At 38.1% G+C, this 20,820-nt stretch overlaps 3 protein-coding genes and 1 long non-coding RNA gene across 8 annotated transcripts in view; 2 read left to right on the top strand and 2 right to left on the bottom strand.

Annotated features, from left to right (window-relative positions):
* Positions 1–230: 230 nt before the first annotated feature.
* Positions 231–11,229, bottom strand: LOC113672331 (membrane-bound glycerophospholipid O-acyltransferase 2). 2 transcript variants are annotated; one of them, XM_089198126.1, is made up of 15 exons: positions 10,822–11,229; positions 10,488–10,633; positions 9,103–9,180; positions 8,101–8,193; positions 7,557–7,612; positions 7,172–7,226; positions 6,668–6,791; positions 6,386–6,415; positions 4,946–5,036; positions 4,319–4,420; positions 3,093–3,196; positions 2,933–2,997; positions 1,702–1,834; positions 1,445–1,596; positions 231–893 (listed from the first exon to the last, which is right to left on the bottom strand). In XM_089198126.1, exons 1-15 carry the CDS (start codon positions 10,882–10,884, stop codon positions 626–628), a joined length of 1,560 nt encoding a protein of 519 aa, XP_089054252.1. In that variant the 5' UTR covers positions 10,885–11,229; the 3' UTR covers positions 231–625. The 2 variants fall into 2 exon arrangements, with proteins under 2 accessions (XP_089054252.1, XP_089054257.1); XM_089198131.1 differs by lacking the exon at positions 9,103–9,180 and having other exon boundaries at positions 10,822–10,920.
* LOC149051251 (uncharacterized) overlaps positions 6,345–20,820 on the top strand; it is a 14,844-nt gene continuing 368 nt past the window's right edge. Inside the window, exons 1-4 of one of the 4 annotated variants that reach the window (XR_016184269.1) lie at positions 6,345–6,438; positions 7,204–7,274; positions 8,401–8,456; positions 20,449–20,820. The exon at positions 20,449–20,820 is cut by the window's right edge and continues 368 nt beyond it. This is a non-coding gene — a long non-coding RNA (uncharacterized LOC149051251). Of the gene's footprint in view, positions 6,439–7,203; positions 7,275–8,400; positions 8,457–19,260; positions 19,487–19,518; positions 19,830–20,448 lie in introns of those variants that run through there. The other 3 variants (XR_016184266.1, XR_016184262.1, XR_016184259.1) reach the window with 3 other exon arrangements.
* On the bottom strand, positions 11,984–18,727 carry LOC113672297 (uncharacterized). Its single transcript, XM_027188573.2, has 3 exons — positions 17,959–18,727; positions 13,514–13,688; positions 11,984–13,119 (listed from the first exon to the last, which is right to left on the bottom strand). Exons 1-3 carry the CDS (start codon positions 18,059–18,061, stop codon positions 13,020–13,022), a joined length of 378 nt encoding a protein of 125 aa, XP_027044374.2. The 5' UTR covers positions 18,062–18,727; the 3' UTR covers positions 11,984–13,019.
* On the top strand, positions 13,948–16,746 carry LOC149051252 (uncharacterized). Its single transcript, XM_089198101.1, has one exon. It carries the CDS (start codon positions 14,276–14,278, stop codon positions 16,151–16,153), a length of 1,878 nt encoding a protein of 625 aa, XP_089054227.1. The 5' UTR covers positions 13,948–14,275; the 3' UTR covers positions 16,154–16,746.

Here is a 20,820-nt window from a genome sequence, read left to right as displayed (position 1 = left end):
AGGCGGGGCTCTTCAGTAATTTTTATTAGCCATAATGTGAATCAAAAGTGTTTGAAAAAGCTTATTTCAATAAATAGGGCGTCAAAGATATGATGCCATTGCAAGATAGCCCGATGAAGAAAGAAAAAAACACTTAATACCATGAGCAGTATTGTTTCATTCTAAGTTACGTAGAAAAAGTTGCAGCTCTTAAGAGCTACAAAACAGAGCAAAATATTCTAATCATCATATCCAAATTATCATAATTTATTTCATCGTATTTACAGGTAATATATATATTAATTTTCTAACGTAAATTTGGTGAAATAACAAGTACAAACCTCAGTAGCTATTTTTTTAATGTTCAGGTATCGTTTATGTCGCAGAAAAATCATAAACTTTTTGGTACTGATTAGAAAACTGGGGATTCTTAGAACGCCAATATACCTATTATTACGTTCTATCTTTTTATACCAACAGAAGTAATGCCTCTAGCGCAGAAGCGCATATATCCTGCTAAAATCTGAGCCACAGTTCAAACTATACATACGGTGCTGAGTGAAGGGGCCTTTAAGAATTAAGCTTTATAAGGCTCTTAAAGATTCCCTAAATAAAATTCTGTCTAAAATTCATTGAGTGTCTTCTTCTATGACCCTACAATCAGGTTCTCTTTTAGCAGGCTGTTAGGTGTACCTTTACGAAACAGTTCATTTGGTGATTCCATATTCTTTTTAACTCTGTTTCGGAGCTCTGTTAAATTCTCATCTGTTGAGTTGCCTTTTTTGTCTTTCTCTTCATCTCTGACATCCACATTTTCGGTTTTATTGTCTTTCTTTCCTTCGGTCTTGGATTTCCCACCACTTAGGAGAAGAAACGCCATGATGGACCAAACAATTCCATAAAAATACATAGAACTGGAGAAGAAAAACAACTTTTAAATCAATATGCTACACAGTTTCGCGCGCGTGGAACAGAAATGAAATCTAATTCCCCCCCCCCCTCCCACACAAGGAGTCGAAAAATACTGATCACTCGTTGCCAGGCCAGGGCATGGGAAAGGGGGAGTTGGGCAAATGAGAGACGAGACTACCACAGGTAACCCACCCTTCTGTCCCTCATCTGATGTGTAAACCAGTCTTAATACCGTGCGTTAAAATGCAGTGGTATTTGAACATTGCAACTTTGCAAATTTGGACTATCAGTAATCCGCACCTGTTTTCTAATAGTGCTAGGAGAATGTAGGGAAGCGGACGTTCTATCGTGTCGTAGAGAGAGAAGGGACTGAGTCTCAGTAACGAGATAACTAGCCTCTTACACGTCTCGTCCCAATCTCCACTCGGCTAAAGCTTGTGCTCAACTCAAAAGCTCTGATACGGGCCGGCAAAGTTAAAATTTGTGCTAATTCATGATGTTCATATCCCTGTAAGTGTCATTACGAAACAGATAAAGTTAAAGAAATTCTTACCGCCAAAACTCCAAGCCAAATCTAGCTTCCAAACCAACGAATGGGATGGAAGCAAACGTCAAAGAAAGGATGGTTACTGCGCATGTTACGAGGTCATACAAACGAGAGGAGACATGTGAGCCTTGAAAGAGAGGCCTGTATTTTCTACGAAACTACAAACAAAATCGCAAGAAACATTTCCTTTATTTTTACCTGGAAAAAAATATTTTAAGGCCACCTGTTATCATTTCAACAGTTTTCAGTTTGCAAATAAATACCTTCCTCGCTGCTTCAACCATAAGTCCACAAGTTGCGAAGGCCATGTAGTATCCTGGGTAGAACCCATGCCACACAGCAGACAAGACGAACACAGCCAGCGTGGGATGATGTGAAACTCGTTCATACACAATTCTGTGAGAAAGTAGTGTAATAAGAATTAATTCATGTGTAATATTAAGCCACATAAAAATTGTTAACTTCATGACACAAATGAACCAAGCTCTTAATAAATGGGATAAATTGCCATTATTTGATAGACTTCTTGAAAGTGCCCCGATTAAAGATCCAGTTGGTGGTTTTCAGAGTGTAAAAGGAGGAAAGGAAATTGTATTAAGAAAAAGGAATTATTTTCCCGAAACCACGATAACTTGGAAATAGAAAGAAACGTTTTTTTCCCCCCCAAAAAATGTTAAATTTTGGGGTCACAGAGTGAGTAACAAATGTGTGACCCACAAAAGGTTCGTTTTCCCAGTTTAAGCAAACACCACGACGTTAACATCTAATAAACTGTCAGTCTTTTCGTTCGCAACACTCACTAAAATACCAATAGTGATTTAGTGACCGGTGTTCCCCGCGCAACAGGAAGCTTGCGTCTTCCACTTTGATTTTTATTGGCTCTCTTTGATCATTTATTATATACTCAACAAAATATCGCGTTTCTGATTGGTCAATGATGAATGCATAAATAGGTTATAGAGTGCAATAGAGGTTATAGAGTGCAATACGGAGAAGTTGCCATGGAAACACCGGGGAAGCGCCAAATTTGAACACCAAATTATAAAAAAATCGAGAATATAATAAATAAATAAAAAATCGTATGAACCTGCTCGTGCATTTCGTGATTTATGGTCACTCGTGATGTTTTGAAAGTTCTCAAATTGCACTCGCCTACGGCTCGTGCAATTTTGAGAACTTTCAAAACATCACTCGTGCCCATAAATCACGAAATGCACGAGCAGGTTCATACGATTTCCTATACATATCATAGTAAGAGTTGTCGTATGACCCGTCCGGTCCCCCGCGCGCTTTTACCGAAAAACATTTGACAAAAACCCTCCCGTATGGGGGCCCTTTATGATGGTTTGAGGAAGGCCAGAAATGGTCAACCGCCCCAACGAGATGGGAGCTGAAAGAGGAGAAGAAGAAAAAACGAAAGTGCACATTATGCCCTCGGGCCAAATATTTTCCCGTCCGGCCCTCCCACTCAATCATAAAAAGATAACAACATACCTTCTCAACCACAGGACTGTACAGATATTCCAGTTGTCTAGTACTTCCTTCAGACTCGTTGCAAACTGAAAGAAAAGCGAAGGAAAAGGGGAAAATGGTAGAAAACAAATAAAATCCAATAATTTTAGACAAAAGAAAAAGAACATACAAACAAACGCACCTCGATCTTGAGAATATTCACAATAGTCATACGGTTCCACTTCGCTCTTCCATTTTCGTCAAAACCGTTGAATCCGAGTCCACAAAAGTTATTCATTGCCTCCGCTGAAAGCAACAATAAAATATTACATAAACTGAATTACACACACTCTTTTTGAATGGTTTTCACTAATGATCTAGATGATATGATCATAGATGACGTCACCGTTAACAGCATTTGGTTTTTTTATTACATAAAGATTCATTGTTGCTGTGGGCCTGTACAGCAACAGATGACAGAAGACGTAAAAATGTGGTAAAAACATCCGTAATACACTAGCAGCGCCTCGGGTGCCACTTTTTTGGTCAAAACGCGTTTCGACCGCATCTGTGGTATATTGCCGAGCAGACGCGCGGCAACATGGAATCTGTTTGTTAACGAGATATCGACCCATCAGAACGCGTTTCTTAGAGATCTTAGTTACATAATAATTAGATTATGAGCTCCAGATTCGCCTTCATCAACTATGACGCATAAAAATTGTGAGCAAATAATCTCGTTATTTCAGTTCAAATCTATTAGTCGCTCAAAACTTGGTAACCTACAGACTCAAAGTTATTATTTCATTTTGTTCACAATTGCACTTTGTTAGGCCAGTCACTCTTGTCACTATCTATCACGGAAGAGCGAGTAAGGTAACCAATCATATTGCAGCATGTGTGATAGAACGTTTCTAAATTTATATTAACACACTTTTCAATTGAGCGCTTCAAAACCAAAACAAAAGGCAATCAGAACAAACAGTCAAAAAATCAGAACGAAGGAAATACCACTGTCCGACGCGCGGGAAAACGCAAGTAATCATGGAGTGACAGGCTTCAGGTGTACACCTGATTGGTCGCCAAGAAGTTGACGCGAAGTTTCAAAATCAATCACAGCAGGAAGTTAAGCGTAATTGTGCAGTCCCGCTGCACCTAAGAATTCATGACACAGAGAATGCGCTTGTATCAGTTGCTACAGGTTGAATATCCAACACTATTGCAAGTTGGAGAAGGCTCAGAAGGCTCCTGTTTCCGCTGTTCGACTCAAAAATTGGCTCAAACTCGATGGATTACAGACAACTTTAATCACGAGAAAACGTCAACATTGCCGCCATCTTGAGAAGGCGGCTCGTGCTGCTATAATTCCATTATGCATTGCGCTCTTAAAGCGTGACACGATGTCACGACATCCGTAACACTACTCACCTAGTTTAAAGGCAAAGTAGTAACGCATTCTCACAGACACTATTGAGATCCAGGCATAAGCAAGTCTCCAAAGTAGAGGATTAGAACTTATGAAATCAGGATCTGCAAGGAAACAGAACACGCGGTTGAGTTAAAAAGATCGAGGTTGTGATTCTCTTAAAAAAAAGTGGAGAAGAAGCAAAACGTACATCCGAAGGTGCGTACAGATCCCCATTTAAAGTGACAGGTAAGGGGGAGGGGGGGGGCGCATCCTTTATGAGATTGAGTGGTTTGGGTTTAACCATACTTATTTTTTAAATGATTGATACTAGCTGAAGGAAAAGTTAGCAGTAGAAACTTAACTTAAAGACGTTGATGGCAAGAACGTTAAACTTTAAATTTGCGTTTACTTGATGAAGGATAAAACACTTTTCGACTGAGTGTCGTAAATTTAAAACAATTGTAATAACAACTGCCAGCCAGAAGGAAAAAAATACTTCTAGAACTCAAAGTAAAAACTGATTGGTTGAGAGAGTGGCGCGAGTTTTCTGGACCAATCAGAGAAGAAAGTAAAGCAAAACCAATGCAATCCTGAATTTTTTCCGACCTTATCAACTACAGACACAACCACGAAGTGAAACAGAATACCTCCATTCCTGGCGATGGGGTAATTGGATCCAGTTAGAATTACGAAGGCTATACATGTCATCGACGTCATCAGATTTCTAAGAGCAGCAAACTGTGGGAAAAAAAAGATGAGAGATTAGCTAAACTTGTGCGGTTTTTAAACTATTCAGTCAAGTTAAAGAGTTCATGAGATTCCCGAGTATAACTTGCTAGCGAGCCCTCATTATGACACTCATGTCCAGAAATGCACGTAGTAACGGAAATGTCTGGTAACTACACCGATAAAATGCCCGGGGAGTCCATGACCGTCGTCCGTGACAGTAGAGTACGTAATTATTTGACACAAAACGCCTTCCCGGGGTGAGGAATAAGCCATCTAACAGTTGTATACTTAGTTGCCAAGCCTTTGATTTGGAGTGAGGTTGAAGATGACCTTGTTGTGATAGAGACCAATATCTAGTTAACATGATAACAAAGTAATTTAAATTTGAAAAGCAGCAATGTTTGTATCATAACAAGGTCAACCTTAGCCTCACTCCTGTTCAAAGGCTTGGCAACCACGCATGCAACTGTAAAACGGACTATTTGAACCTTGTCTGGGTGGACTTGGGAATTTAAACCCTAAGTGTCAAGTCTTTACAGTGGAATACACGTGTTTTGATTTTTATCATGGAGGAATTTAAAAGTAAAGACTACGCTTTCGAGGGCAAATGGCTTCGAAGAAAAGGTTTACAAATCTGTGAAAAATCTTTAAAAGTATGTTTAAAAGCTAGAGTGTACATTTGAATTGTCTGATTTGTGGGTTTTTAAAGCTTGGATAATCGAAGTCACTGCCGCTGATCTTGTTTTTCTCGTAAATTGGTTGTTGTCCGCAGAGCATGAACTGCTATTGAATTATGAATGAACAAACGCTGTAAAATATACAGCAACCCCCTCAAACGATATTAAATAAAATTTATTCGAAGGTATTGCATTCAGTTGCCGAACGCGTCTGTTATGATAAATTACAACATCGTAGAGTGATGCATACAAACGAAAAAACCAAAAACGGCACCAAAAAACATTCGTAGATCGCATGAAGAATCCTTCCAAAAAAAATTGTGCTTGAATAGGGCATTTGAACACAGTTTTGGATAAGGGGGCTGGAATGCAAACGAACCAATCTTTAACCCTTTAACTCCCATGGGTAACCAAGACAGTAGTTCTCCTTACAATATATCAATACAATATCAATCAGACAAGTGATAAGAATAAAGAAAAATATCAATTAGGGGATTATAAGTTATTCCAATACCAAATTCTCCAAACTAACATCACAAGAACTGTATGGCAGACAGTAAGGAGAATTACTGATGAGATCTTTGGAGATCTTTGGGCGGGAGAGAAGGGATGTTGAAGCTTGGAACTGACTGAATATTTCCACTTGTTTACTAGAATCATGTGAAATATTTGAACACTTACCAAAGGTGAAGGCTCTTTCTGGCCTGACTCCTACCAAGATAATGTACAAGCAGGTGAGTTAAAGGCAAAATAATTTTTTCAATTGGCCCCTTTCCTTTGAGGAAATTTGTTTACATCACCCATCAGTTACGTCCCCCCTTAGTGGTGGATGAATCCGAGGAGAAAGTGGGTGTAGTCACATGACAAATATTTGGGGGTCATGATTCAGTGATTTTCATTTTAAAGTGTTCTTGACAAGCTCAACAAAATGCTGCTAATTACAAATTGATACCACTGTCTTACCTTAGAAATGATGTCTGAGCCATTGATAAAATCACTAAAATCTTTAAAGGTGCAGACAGGTCCAACAAGTATTGTGCTATAGTGAAATAAATAGCTAAAGTACTCCAATAAAGATGGAACTTTCCTGGAAAATAGAAAAATAAATTAGGCTTTTCATTATCTCCTTGCTGGGCATTGTAAGGCTCTGGAGCCCTCTTAATCCCATGGTTTAAGTGATGGGTCATTTAATTGTAAACATAAAAAATAACTAAACATTCATGCATGTTTCATGAAGCAATCGATATAAAGAACTTCACTTGTGATTTCTTTGGAATTCTTCACAAAAACTCTTTTTTCAAAATTTGAGTTGCCAAACTCAAGGTTTAGCTTATCTGTGAGTGCAGCTTATCTGCAGCTTATATTGAAACATACCTTTTCAAGGTATGTTTCAATTTTGGTTTGTTTTGAAAACAGTTAACCTTGGGAAGGCAACAGAAAATTGGAGATTTAAATACTTAAACTTACTCAAGTCTGCATTTCCTTTGTTCTTCGGTTAGTTTGCTATCATCCCTTCCCAGCCCTGTCAGAGCAACAGATAAAAGATGAAAATGGCACGTCAATGACACAGGTTTAAATGATATTTTTTCTCTTTAAGTAGAGGGGTTAGCAACCTTACAATTATATTCCAGAATTCATCACCTCAGTGTCCAATCACCTACCCCTGAGTGACTGGCACTTAATTTCTCTTTACAAAATCACCCCTGAATTACATGCTAAGTTCACATGAATTAAAGAAAATGATCACCAACTTAAGAAGCTATTGATTGTTGAACAAATTCTCCCTATCAGCACCTTAAAAATTGTATAGAGAACAGTATGGAGAATATTTACCATGATTCTGAATACATACCATCATGGACACTAAATGCCACATAAGTGATCTTTTGTACCAAAACCATCAGGGGTCTGTCAAAAAAAGATAAAAAATTCCTGAATATATTTACAGTGCCCATAACTAGATATGACGGATAACATTTTTTGTGTTTTGGCACAGTGAAAAAGATGTTTTCAAAAAAAAAGATGAATTGGTTTGTCAAATGAGTTAATAATGTAACTTTGCCATTGCAAAGAGTTTCTAAAGCTGTCATTTTGAACAATAGCCCTTCATTGTTCCTTCTCACAAAGGGCTAATGGCTCTCATCACTGAGACCCAAGCTCAATTCCCAAACTTGGCATCACATTTTAGTTGAGTTTGTTGTGGGTTCTTGTCCTTGCCCAGGGGGTTTTCTCTCAGGTCTTCTGCCTTCCCTTTCTCCTCAAAAACAATCGTTCCAACTTCCAATTTGACTTGGAAACAGTGAACAAGGGTAGCACTACCTCATGGAGACAGAAGTCCACACCTCAGTTCCTATAATCATCATTATGATAAATAATATATATATATAAATATCTACCCTGTAAAGTCCAAAGTGTAACTGCCATAGTCAGTAATTTGTCTGTAGAGATGAGCAACAGACATGAAGCCCATTGACACTATCAGCACATATCTATAAAATAAAAATTTAAAAAGGAGAGGCTTGTAAGCTGGGAGGGGAGGGAGAGGGCATTCTGTTTGGAGGAGATGAGGAGTGGAATTAGTACAGGAGAAAATGAGGGACAAAAATGAAAACTTTGTAAGGAAGGTTTGCAAAAAAAAAAAAAAAAAGAAAAAAATGAAAGTAAACCTTAATCATTCATTTTTATTTAACATATAGATTCTATGTTGCAATGTTTCTCTTCAGAAATAGACCACAGATGTGGTCAAAATGTGGTGAGTACAAACAACTGTTCATGTTGTAGCTTGTATTTTTGATTTATTTTGTATATTGTATTAGTATTATGAGAGTCATACTTAACAAAGCAGTTACAAAAAAAATGTTGCACATGGGGTGCAGCTGAGTGTGTCACTCAGGGAGGGGAGAGAGGAAGGTTGATATATATATATATATATATATATATATATATATATATATATAGGAAGTTTGCGAGTCGATTTTCGCGTGGAACAGTGCTCAATACGTTGAAGCAGAGCAGAATAAATATTATGAGAGGAAAAAAGGACGTAACTACATTTCCCGACAAGCCTGTTTCGTGAATCGCTTCACTCTTCAGATTCATTAAACCCCTGAAGAGTGAAGCGATTCACGAAACAGGCTTGTCGGGAAATGTAGTTACGTCCTTTTTTCCTCTCATAATATATATATATATATATATATATATATATATATACAGAGGGGGGGGGGTCATTACATTTTATGCAAACGAATAATCCAAATAAATGTCCAAAAAACAATAATCAGTGCTTTGGGGAATGCCATATCCTTTTTAGGGTAGAAAGGGGTTACAGTCTTTCTGCAAGAAATTGAGGCAGAGGATATTAGGAAGAATCAGTGATTATACCTAGGGAGATAACCTACTTGTGGACTGATGCAGGATTTAAAAGCCATGTGAGAATATAACAAATGCTGCTAAAACTGATCAAGATTAAGGTTTGCCTGTCAAGAGAAAGAATGGAAATTAAAAATGGGTTTTATGTTAATGTATCTTGAGGGGGGGGGAAGGGGGTGACTCGCAATAAACATTCCACAAGAAGAAGTGAAGACAAATTATGCAAAAACAAATTATTGGACTTTGATGAATCTTTCAAAACTCCTTCAAGTGATGAGGAGGAAATTTCTCTTTAACCCTTTAATTCCTGTGAGTGACCAAGACAGAATTTCTCCTTACTATATCTATACAATATCATGCAGACAAGTGATGAGAATAAAGAAAAATGTCAATAATAGGATTGCTAATTGATCCGATACCAAATTCTCTAAACTTACAAAATGAGAATCATTTGGCAGACAGTAAGGAGAATTACTAATGAGATCTTGGGAGTTAAAGAGTTAAAATATCAAGAAGGAAAGTGATAAAATGAAAGAAAATATTAATTTGGGAATTACTAGTTTACCTAATACCAAATTCTCCAAACTAACATTATAAGAATTGTATGACAGACAATAAGGAGAATTACTCATGAGATCTAGAAGTGAGAGGATTAAAATTAGGCATTTTGGGAATTATTTTTTACTACTGTTATCTTAGAGTGTTCAAATTGGGTTTCCTTGATCAAAATGAATAATTTCATGTTATTTGGAGATGGACTTCTTCAAAGTTATGAGTACTTAAGAGTCTCAAAATGATATCACTGTTGGCAAAGAGATCTGGATTTGATGAAAGCCAGTTAGGAATTTGGTTTAACCCTTTTGAATTGAATCAACCAATAATCCCCTTATTGACATTTTTCTTTATTCTCATTGCTTGTCTGTTTGATATCGTACTGATAATGTAAGGAGAAATTCTGTTTTGGTCTCTGGTGGGACTTAAAGGGTTGATGTAATTCGTTGTCATGGCTCTAACATCAGGTTGGAAACTATTGAAGACTCAGGTGTAGAATTTAATTACTGACTTAATTATGCAAAAGATGCTTTTCAAACGTTATCAAGATCAAGGGTTTTTGTGAAGTTAATTTTTCCCATGGCGATGCTTAGTAATTAGCTGTGAATACAAACATTGTTTTTAATTTTCATTGGATGTTAAGCAAAATAATAAAAATAAGAAAGAGGTAAATATGAAATACAAGTGAAAAACAAAAGTTGCTGCGCCCCTTTCTTTCAATTATGTAAATAAATATCCACCCGTTATTCAAAATATAAATTAATTAAAAATTTATTGAAGTGCAGTGTTTTCGGAAAACACCACTCAACAGGCCATATTTCAAAAACAAAAATCCGTAAGACAAGAAATTATTTTATCTCACCATTCGAAACAAAACCATGTAAGAGCTGTGCCCCAAAAAAGACTTACAACCCTTCTGGTGTTCGGCGAAACGCGATTCGGATGAAGCAGCAATCGAAATATTGTCCCAAGAGGTGCACACAACAGCATGCAAAATACAAAATTGACCTTAAAGGAAAAAATAAAGTCTAAATGTGAATCAGTAAAGCTAACGTAATATGAAAAGAAGAACTCGAATCGCGAGATGCTTTTCTGAGGTAAGCTGCGGTTGAGCAGTCTACGCGCACCATGTCACAAGCCTGTCAGGGTACGGATTGAACAAAAATATAAACGTTTAGAACATCAGGAAAACTTGCCTGATCTAGTGGGAAGTTTGTTGCACTAGAAATTCTCTGGAGAAATTCTCCGAGAATCGACATCGTGTAATATCGGAGTGACTTCGCTATACGTTCTGTGCCAAGGCTATCGTATGTTTTATTTTTGTAAAATGATTGGAGTAGTTCCAGGCCTCCGCTCCAACGCCCTTGAATGAACTTCACTTAGTGAGTGGTTCTAGAAACTGCAATGACATGTGAAACCAACACCTTTTGTTTGCATTTACTTGAATTTCTGTAGTGTCAATTATCTACGTTGGCCCACAACTGTCACGGCAAAAGAAATAACTTCGCCGCAAAAGAAAACGACTTACGGCAAAAGGAAGAACCTTTCGGCTAAAAGAAAAAGACTCACGAATAACTCACGACAAAAGAAATAATGATGTCCTCACGGCATAAAAGAGAGCCGTGGGGGCTGGGAGGTTTTTTCTTTCGCCGTGAGTCTTGTTCTTTTTGCTGTGAGGTTGTGAAATGGAATATTACCGGAATTTCACTTTATTTAGTTAACATGACATCCTGTCACGAGAGACTTGCGGAAGATGTAATTAGTACTCGAGACTTTCACGTGCATGGCTCTGTGCATCATAGGTGGGTTAAAGCTCTCACAATAAGCCTCCATAATATTTAAGTTTCACAGTGGGCGAAATATAAAGACTTTTTCGAAATTGTATATATGGGAATTAATGTTCGCGCCCTCAACCTAAAAATCTGAACTTGTTTTGAACAAAATTTAAACAAATTTACCTCGCCTAAAAGGTTGTTCCTTGGTATCGTGTGAGTTTCTTGGGCTGATTTAGGACGGTTAGCTCATTTTCAGTTCATCGGTCAGTTTTGCCATCTGTGTAAGTTTCGGCTGAGGGTGCGTTTATTCCCATACAAATCCTTATATTTTGTCCGTTTGTCAAGGCAGACATATTTGCTTATCTGCAAAGGCTCATTGTGCAAGCGAAAGATAAAGAAGTTTCCTTAAGTTTATGGTATCTCTGGTGATCTCTAGTATTTTGTGACTGGGTAAATGATGCCATGAAACATTAATATCGAAAGAAAACTCGTTTAGAAAAAAAAAGGAAAGAAAGAAAAACACACGTTTACATCCCATACTCATGTAAAATATCCCTAGCGGGGAATTTCAAACTTCGCCAAATTTTCGGAATATGTTTATCAGTTTAATTCAAATACTGTAGATCATCGATATGCACATTTAACTTAAATATTTACATATATGCATAATATAAAGCCAGAGTTCTATTCAAAATGTCTGATTTCCCTTAGAAAATAAAGATCAGTTCAATTTTCATTTTTAACCAGGGGTCGAAAAGAATCATGGTATCGAGTTATTCCCAAACCAAATATCCTTGAAAGCACTCAGTTAAGGTCTATGACAGTATCTGAGCAACTACACATCAGCCCCTCCCCTAACCTAACATTTTTCCCAACTTGTTATCAGTTGACTGCTGTTGGGTAGGGGAGGGGTAGGTGCGTAGATGCTTAGATACTGATATTTGCGTCTCCTTCTAAGCTTGACGTGTGCCGTCTCGGCTAGAAAAGTCATTTCTTCCATTTTGTGTAAACGTAGTTAATTTGAATTCATTTTATATACATATTTCACTTGGAAACAGTTATTTCTAAAAATCTCACCGGTCCTAGTTTTGTAGCAAGTTCATTATAAAGTATTGTTATTGGTTAGAGAGCTTATTTTATATGAGCAGATTGGATTAATTTTCGACTGACAGTCTTAATCTTAAAACCCTAACAGTGATCAGCATCCTTTTTCTCTTTACTGTGATACTCCTGAACCGTTCATTAAGGTCATGAGAATATAGGAAATGATAGCCAACTTAAGAAGCTTTGATTATTCACAAAATTCTCCTTATAAGCCCCAAAGGAAATATATAGGAATAGTATGGAGAATATAGACACTGATGTTAGGGTGTAAAGGATTAACGCCGACAATTTGCCCACACAGCATGGTAACGCCAGTCAAAAGACCAACAAGTACGTGGTGTTAGCAGCGGGAGATGACTTCATTTCTAACGTAACTACACAGTTAACAACAGTTGTTTTTGACGTCTTCTGTTAAAGATAAGTTTCGAACTTCGTTGAAAGACAGCTTCTAGCTGATGGTTGAAGAATACATTTTTTTTTTCTCTTTGGCTAGACTTGTCATGCAGTCTTCCAATTTAGTAGTGTTTGACCGTCATACTCGAACCAGATTTCAACGCTCGCTTTCTTCTTTTAAATGGCGAGCCAGAGAAGCTGTTATACATCTTCATTTGCAACCTGAGGATGAAAAAAGCTCATTTCACTGGAATTTAGAGAATATCAAAACTCAGGATCACGATCGGCAGAATCGTTAATGATAACGACAATTATAATGATATGGATAACAATGATTACGATACGATTATGACATTAATGATGATGATGATGATGATAATTTAATAATGATAATAATAATAATAATTGGAGAAAATCTCTTTCATTTTGAAATTTCAAATTACATGCTTACTTATTACCTAAACTTATAATGATGATGATAATAAGTGTTGATGCGAACGATGGTAATAACGATGATGAAAATGATTAGAAAATCTGTTATGGGAAAGAATTTAGTGCATATGTGCCAGAATTATGTAAACAAATACGAGAAAGCAAATGCCGCCGAAAATCTTACCCACAAGTTTTCGGATCACTAGAGGGGAAAACTGGTTCCTTCTTCAATATCTTAGCGATACAATTCCTTAAAGTGAGATAGCAAAAGTTTTTGTAAGCGATTCCATTCTTGCCACAAATTGGGGTGTCAAACAGTCCTTCGTCACTTTTAGGACACGGCTGACAACCAGGAGGCGCTGAAACAACAAGGAACAAAAAAATTAGATTTGTTACACCGTCTTGTCTTTGAACGCCATCGCAATCTCTGAGTTCAAAAGTGCTTAGTCGCACGTACACCGTTTTTTTGAAATATCACACAACGCCTCCCCCCTCCCTCCCGTCCCCTTCTCTCAGCTGCGACTCCCGAAAAAATGGGAGAGGATTTGTGTGACATTCAATAAACGGTACCGCGCCCAAGAGGAGAAGAAGAATGATATCTTCAAATTATTATTAAGGTGGTCTTCCACTCAAAAATTTGTATTTTTTGTCAAAAAACTTTCATTTTGAAAATGGTGCTTTTTGGTATCTTTAACCATTACTCTTTCATTCTACAGCTTCCTTTTCTCCATATTCAGGAGGTAAAGTCAAAAATTTTGCTAAATTCCTTAGCGAGTATGAATTTTCACCTTAGCAACGACCATAGCAACGGTTTGTTTATGAAAACAAAACGCAGTTGCAGTCAAAAGGAAACGACGGAATTTCTCCTGGGACCCCTCCCTGGTTATTCCCGTTGTTTATTGACATTTCAATCAGGCATACATGCAGTGAGTTACGAGCACCCAAAATGGCGGATGATATGTGGCGACACTATTTCCCAACTTATCATCCACCATTTTGGTCGTATTCGTTCACTCTATTCCTATTGCGATTTTGCTTGATAATTTATTTATCAATGCCACCAAAGGCTCGTTCTGGTTACACAAAAAAGCGTAAATATCGTGGAAACCAGTACTCTACTGAATCGAAGCGTTCGAAGAAGGAAAAAACGAGTGTCAGCACCAAAGGTCTTGGGAAAGAATGTTCAGCTTCTGCCCGCAAGATTCCAGCAGGTCTGACCACCGCATCTTCTGAGGGTATCAAGGAGTGTAAGGAGTCAATCATAAGTGGATTTCGGTTTGTAGATATGAGAATTTTGTCTTCTGTGATGGAATGTATGCCATGCAAAGAATGCTTTGTTTGTGATTTAATTTTACAAGAGCAAGCTATGAAACGCAAAGGTTGTGCCTCGAATCTTCGTTTGCTTTGCTGCTCGTGTGGTTGGTCTATGGAATTCTTTACTTCAGCTCAAATAGGCCGTTTCTTTGAAGTAAACAGAAGATTTGTGTATGCTTCAAGATCTGTTGGTTGTGGACGTGCGGCAGGTAAGAGGTTTTGTGGACTTATGAACATGCCGCCACCTCCTAGACCTACACCATATGCTCGCCATAATAAAGAAATACTCCGAGCAGTAAAGAAGATCTCACTGGAGACAATGCGTGATACTGCAAGAGAGATTCACGATATCAAGCCAGGTTCAGATGAGGGCATAGCAAGATGTGGAGTGTCTGTTGATGGAACATGGCAGAGAAGAGGCTTTTCTTCTTTAAATGGCTGTGTGAGTGCTATTAGCATGGATACAGGGAAAGTGGTAGATGTTGAGCCCCTAAGCAAAGTTTGTATCAAGTGCAGGGAGCATGAAAATGATCCTGACACCCCAGAAACTACTGCATGGAGAGCAGACCACAGAGCCTCTTGCAAGGCAAACTTTAAGGGTTCAGCACCAGCTATGGAACCAGAAGGCGCCCTTCGAATGTTTCAAAGGTCAGTAGATCTGCATAAGCTGCAGTATGATGAATATTATGGCGATGGTGACAGCAAAAGTTACTCATTAGTCAAAGATGTATACCAAGTCTATGATATTGAAGTTCAAAAGAAGGAATGTGTTGGCCATGTTCAAAAACGACTGGGAACAGCTTTACGAAAGTTAAAGAAGGAAAAGAAAGGGATGGGTGGGAAAGGCAGGCTGACAGATGCCATGATTGACAGACTGCAAAATTACTATGGAATTGCCATTCGAAGCAACTCAGGTGATCTTGCTGCCATGAAGAAGGCAATTTATGCCAGCTTGTTTCACTGTGCTTCTTCTGCAGACAGTAATTACCATGGGCATTGCCCTGAGGGTCCTGAAAGCTGGTGTGGTTTTCAGCGGGACAAGGTCAATAGGACAAACACTTTCAAACATGGAACTGGCCTACCTTTAGATGTCAGAGAGGAAATCAAACCCATTTATAAAAGGTTGAGTGAGGACAGCCTTCTCAGCAAATGTCTTGATGGCAAGACTCAAAACCAGAATGAGTCACTCAATGGTATGGTTTGGGAGCGTGTGCCAAAGGGGGTGTTTGTTGGTTCTGAAGTACTGCAGCTGGGGGTTTATGATGCTGTCGCTCACTTTAATATTGGTTCAAGAGCAGCTATTAAAGTGTTTGAGAGTCTTGGAATTCCCCCAGGTGAATTCTGTATAAATGAATGCCAGCAGTTGGACAAGATTCGTGTTTTGAAAGCTGAATACAAGTTCCAAGAGAAGAACAAGACAAGGAGGAGGCTACTCAGGGGAAAAAGAAAGAAAAAAAATGACAAATCCCAGGAAAAGGAGGGTGACATATATGCACCTGGTGCATTTTAATGAGAACATCAAAGAGCTTAGCTTAAACTTTCCAAAAGGCACCAGTTGCTTTAGTGATTATTTTGATTGATCAACTTAAATCTTTAAACTTGATTTTCTCAGTTTTGCAATTTTGAGAGAGTGCCCGTCACGGCAAAAAGGATTTCTTGAAAAGTATTAAACCAAAAGGGATGAAATTTTCAGGGAGGTTTGCTTGAGTATAGTTCTGTGTTGTGAACCTAAAATTATTAGTGATTTTTAGTTACATGGTTGTTGACAGATGTATCCATGGTGATAATACAAACAAAAATGTTGTAATCAAGGAACAGTTGCAATTTTATAATAGCTTGGCATAAAAAATATGGGTTTTCTGAGGTTCATGACATAAAGCCATCTTTGTACTTAGTTTTGATACCAATTTCAGGTGAATAGGACCGCTAGTTCTTGAGATATCCTTTTTACAAGAACACCATTATTTTCACAGTTGGGGGCCCAAAACTTGGTTACCATGGCAACGACATGTCTATCAAAATTCTTAAAAGTATCAGTTTGAGGTGATCTCTCCAATGGTACTTAAATAACTTAGGTAAAGCATAAACTGAATTTTTTTAAAATTTGAGTGGAAGACCACCTTAATGAGTTGCTCTCGTATATGACTCAAATTTTTAATGTTCGGCCACAGTAATGTGACAGCGCTTTTACTTCGTCATGCTTTGGAAGATTCGTATAAACCGTCTTCTCAGCTGAAAGTGATTGAAGATTGCATTCAGTTTTCGCATTTGCATTTTGACAACATCAAATCGCGAACGAAACCATGGGAAACACTTCCGGAATGGAATCAGAATGATCAGACAACTTGTTTGTCGTCTAACAACAGCCCAGTGTGCTTGACTTTGTCATCCACGCTCATATTAGTTTACTTATTGTATTTATAATTTTTTATCATTTTTTATTCTTTCGCAATTTCTTCTTTACCATAATATAAAGTATGAAACAGCCACAATAACAGAAAAATCAAGGAGATATAAATAACTAAAACCCAGGCCTGCAGGACGTCGACATCATGTTCAGCGGGGTCCCTCCCTTGGAGAAGACGAGAAGAGCTACAGCAAAAAAATTTTTTCCTAGATTTTTTATCGTCGACTCTGATGCTTTTTTTTATTATCTTTTAAAATGCAGTCCGTGAGTCCTAACTTGAGAACAACTTCTTTTTCTTTCAAAGTGAAAGCTTTGAAAAATATTTTACAAACCATTTCTTCTTTCGCCGAACTGGCAAAGTGTAAACCAACGTGAACTGAACTTGACGATTGCGTGAGACTTCTCACTTAGTTTTAACCATTAAGGAATGTTTTTGGATGACTCGGTAAGACACAGGTTTTTTTGTTTAACAAGCCAATGGTACCCCCAAGGTATCGACATAATAAATTATTAGAAATCACAGCCATCGTTTTCGACAAACCGTCGACAACATGGTGTGAGCGAACGGCGTAAACCCCAAATAATATTCAAAATCAAACTGAATTTTTCCTTGTAGAAGCTCCTACATTCAAGCAAATTTTTAACACGATTTTTTCATAACCAAACTAGTACAGGAATGGTCAGAAGCAAATTCAAAATTTGCAGTTTAAAAGAAAAACTAGGCCATTGATTCGAGTCGAAATTTTGAAGTCAGAGTTTAAAATTTGTCCGCTGTTGACAGATTCCCCATTGAGATACAAGCTTATTGATGAAGTCACTTCTCTGTGTCACTTTCTATTTTCTAGAAATTAATGTCTTTTTACGTTTTTTTAGGCCCTGAAAAGCGAAAACAAGAAATGATTACTAACCTTTTTCTCCCCAGAAAGTGTCGTGTCTTACTGTCCAAGTTCCACGTACGACCAGAACGATTATAAGAGCCACAACACATACAAAGTGTCTTGCTTTTCTCATATCAACTCATTTGTTCCACAGCTGAATGAAAGACGAGTTAAAAAAGGCAAGAGTGCTTTTTTGAATGAGAAATCGCCCTTAGAACGGAAGATTATTGTTAATTCAGGCTTCGTAATTCCATGCAACTTAAGACAAGCATGCGCGTTTTGAAAGATGATGAATTTTTAAAGAAACGTGTCTCTATTACCAGACTGCCTGCATGTATCGTCAACAGTTTGACAATAACTTGTTTAGGCAACAATGGCAAGATTTACCGATAACAAAACATCTTGCAGACAACAGTTGCCTTAAAGATTGAAATGAAATGAGACAAGAATAATTCAGTGGAATTGCAGTCTACAAAACATAATTTGATTCCTTCCGTAAACCTAGAAATAATCAGGAACTAGGACAATTCAATAATTTGCTGTTGAGAAAATTGATATCATGTTTTGGTCTGTCCCTTTGCCCTGTCATAATTTCGTTTGTGGAAACATGTTCTTGGCCTGCAGAATAGACAATTTTTTTTGCGTTTTTCATTCTATCGGAGGCCAGCGCGAGACGAGCGGGAAGTGCGTGTCCGCGCGAGGGGAGGAGTGCAAAAACAAAAAAAACCGAAAGACGGAAACTTGCTCTCCTCCGCTCGCGCGTAACATGCACCCGCCTTAAATTTGCCTCCGTTCGCCCAAAAACGTAAAAAAGTTATAACGTAACAAGCAGTCGTTCTTTCCTCACGGTCGGGGCAGGTTTGGGAAAACATCAGATGAAGTGTGAAAACGCAATTAAAGTTTTGACAGATTAATTCAAAACAGTCCTCGCCCTGTGAATATCAGTGTCGCATCATTCGTAGTAGTGAACAAAGACACATGCAGCTTAATAGTTCTATAGTACGATGGTACTATAGTCAAGTGACTGCATCAAAGTTACAGGGACAAACAAATGGTTCTTACTCAGGGCACATCAGTTTTGGTGAAGTTAGCGAATTCAAGTTTCAATACAAATCTTGATCAATAAACTGTTTCATAGCAACGTAAATTAACAAGATGATGTGGTTGTAAAAAACGCTAATGCTTCTTTTGGAAACACTGTCGGCCGATAATCTTAAGCCATCACAGGGAAGGAGAAAAAAAATTCTTGGTCCCAAGCCGGAAATTTTTTGGGTGGAGCTTATGACCAAAACCAGTTAATATTCTCTTCCTGAAACATCACATGAATTAATATCACCCAGTGAACAGTTTACGTGAATATATGACAACATCAAGGGTGTGGTGCTAGGTAGAATATTTGAATTGTCCACCTCCCGGTAGATATCATTATTTATCAGCCCCATAAAGACCGTAGAAAGGCTGCGTGTTGATTCTAGTGTCAAAATGAAATACTCTTACACCTGGCTGGTTTTGCTGCCCATTTTGTTTGGTTTTACAGGTGGGAGACCTGTGTCACCTGGTACGTACAGTCTATTCTCGCATATTCTAAGGTTGTTTCATGGTAGCGAGCTGTTCCTCTGTTCAGTTTAAAATTAATTCTTAGTTTTGATTCAGATGTCGTGCTTCTGCTATACTTTTGTCGAAATTAATTCCTGAATTGAGTTGGGCACTTGAAAACAAAGCTGTGTGCTTATATGCTCGCTTGTTTGTATTTTCTAAACGTAGAAGTTGGAGATGTAAAGCTACGCAAAAAAGCGAGAAAAAAAACCACTAACCTCTTACCAACCGAGCACAGGGGCTGTGCTGAGGAATATTGGCCTGAGGTCAGGCCAAAATTCCCCAGCACCGCCCGAGCAAACGAGGTTAGTAAGTATTTTGTGAAATTGCTCTTGAACATACTTATATGTTTTAAATTTGCCGTATTTTGCGAACGAAAAGACACGCCTTATGGCCATTTCCGTGGAAAAGGTCCGTATGGCAAAATCTCGGCAAAGGAAGAACCAGTCAGAACGTTCGAATAAATCCTCAATACTACCTTGCCATAAGATAAAAGAAGGTATTATTGTTTGACGTGGAGATAATTGCAATAATCAGAAAAAATTAACAGATGTGACCCTTGCCCTGAAAACATGTCAAACATTTCAAGCAAATAAAATACTAAGATAATGGACGAATCGAAAATCAGAAAACACCGAGAGCGGGTAAACAAAAACTTAAAATAAAAACCTAAACTTTGAACACCATAACATGAATATTCATATCCTTCACACTGTTATCCGTACATTTCCCATGGTACTGACAAGGAGAATGTGTTTGGTGATCAAAAGCTCCTTGAATCGGTGATCATTTCGTTTATTCTCCTGGCCTCAGTGTTTAATTAAATTGTCAAACTTCAACTAGAAACCAGTTACTCTTGGCGGATAAAAGGGTAATTTGAAATGCACAAAACGACTAATTTGATTCTGTTCTTTCTTATTTCAGACTGTGGAATTCAGTGTGTCGGTTCTCTACCTCAGTGTAACCTTCCAGGACTATTTGGTTTCCCAAAATGCGCCATGCAGCTTGACAAGTGTAAGTTCAGCAAGCCGCGCCCATTCAGACCAGGGGTGATTTTGCTTGGTGAACCTGAGTGTTATTAGAGAAATTCTTCGATTGGATGTGGAGAGGTATCTGCATATCGAGCACCAGAGTGAAGAGAGATATTGCTGCATCATGCTAATGTGTCATGTTAGTGTGTCACGCGAGTGTGTCACGCGAGTGAGTCACGCTTCCTGTCAGTTTAAATCACACCGCTAGGTATCCGTGACTGGAAGACGAGCACGGTCTACCAAGTTCCGGGGAGAGCAACATCTA

The sequence above is a fragment of the Pocillopora damicornis genome, chromosome 1 (genome assembly GCF_964200805.1).
Source record: "Pocillopora damicornis chromosome 1, jaPocDami1.2, whole genome shotgun sequence".
NCBI lineage: Eukaryota > Metazoa > Cnidaria > Anthozoa > Scleractinia > Pocilloporidae > Pocillopora > Pocillopora damicornis.
Note: the sequence above shows the minus strand (reverse complement) of the source record. Positions and strands in the feature narration are given on the sequence as shown.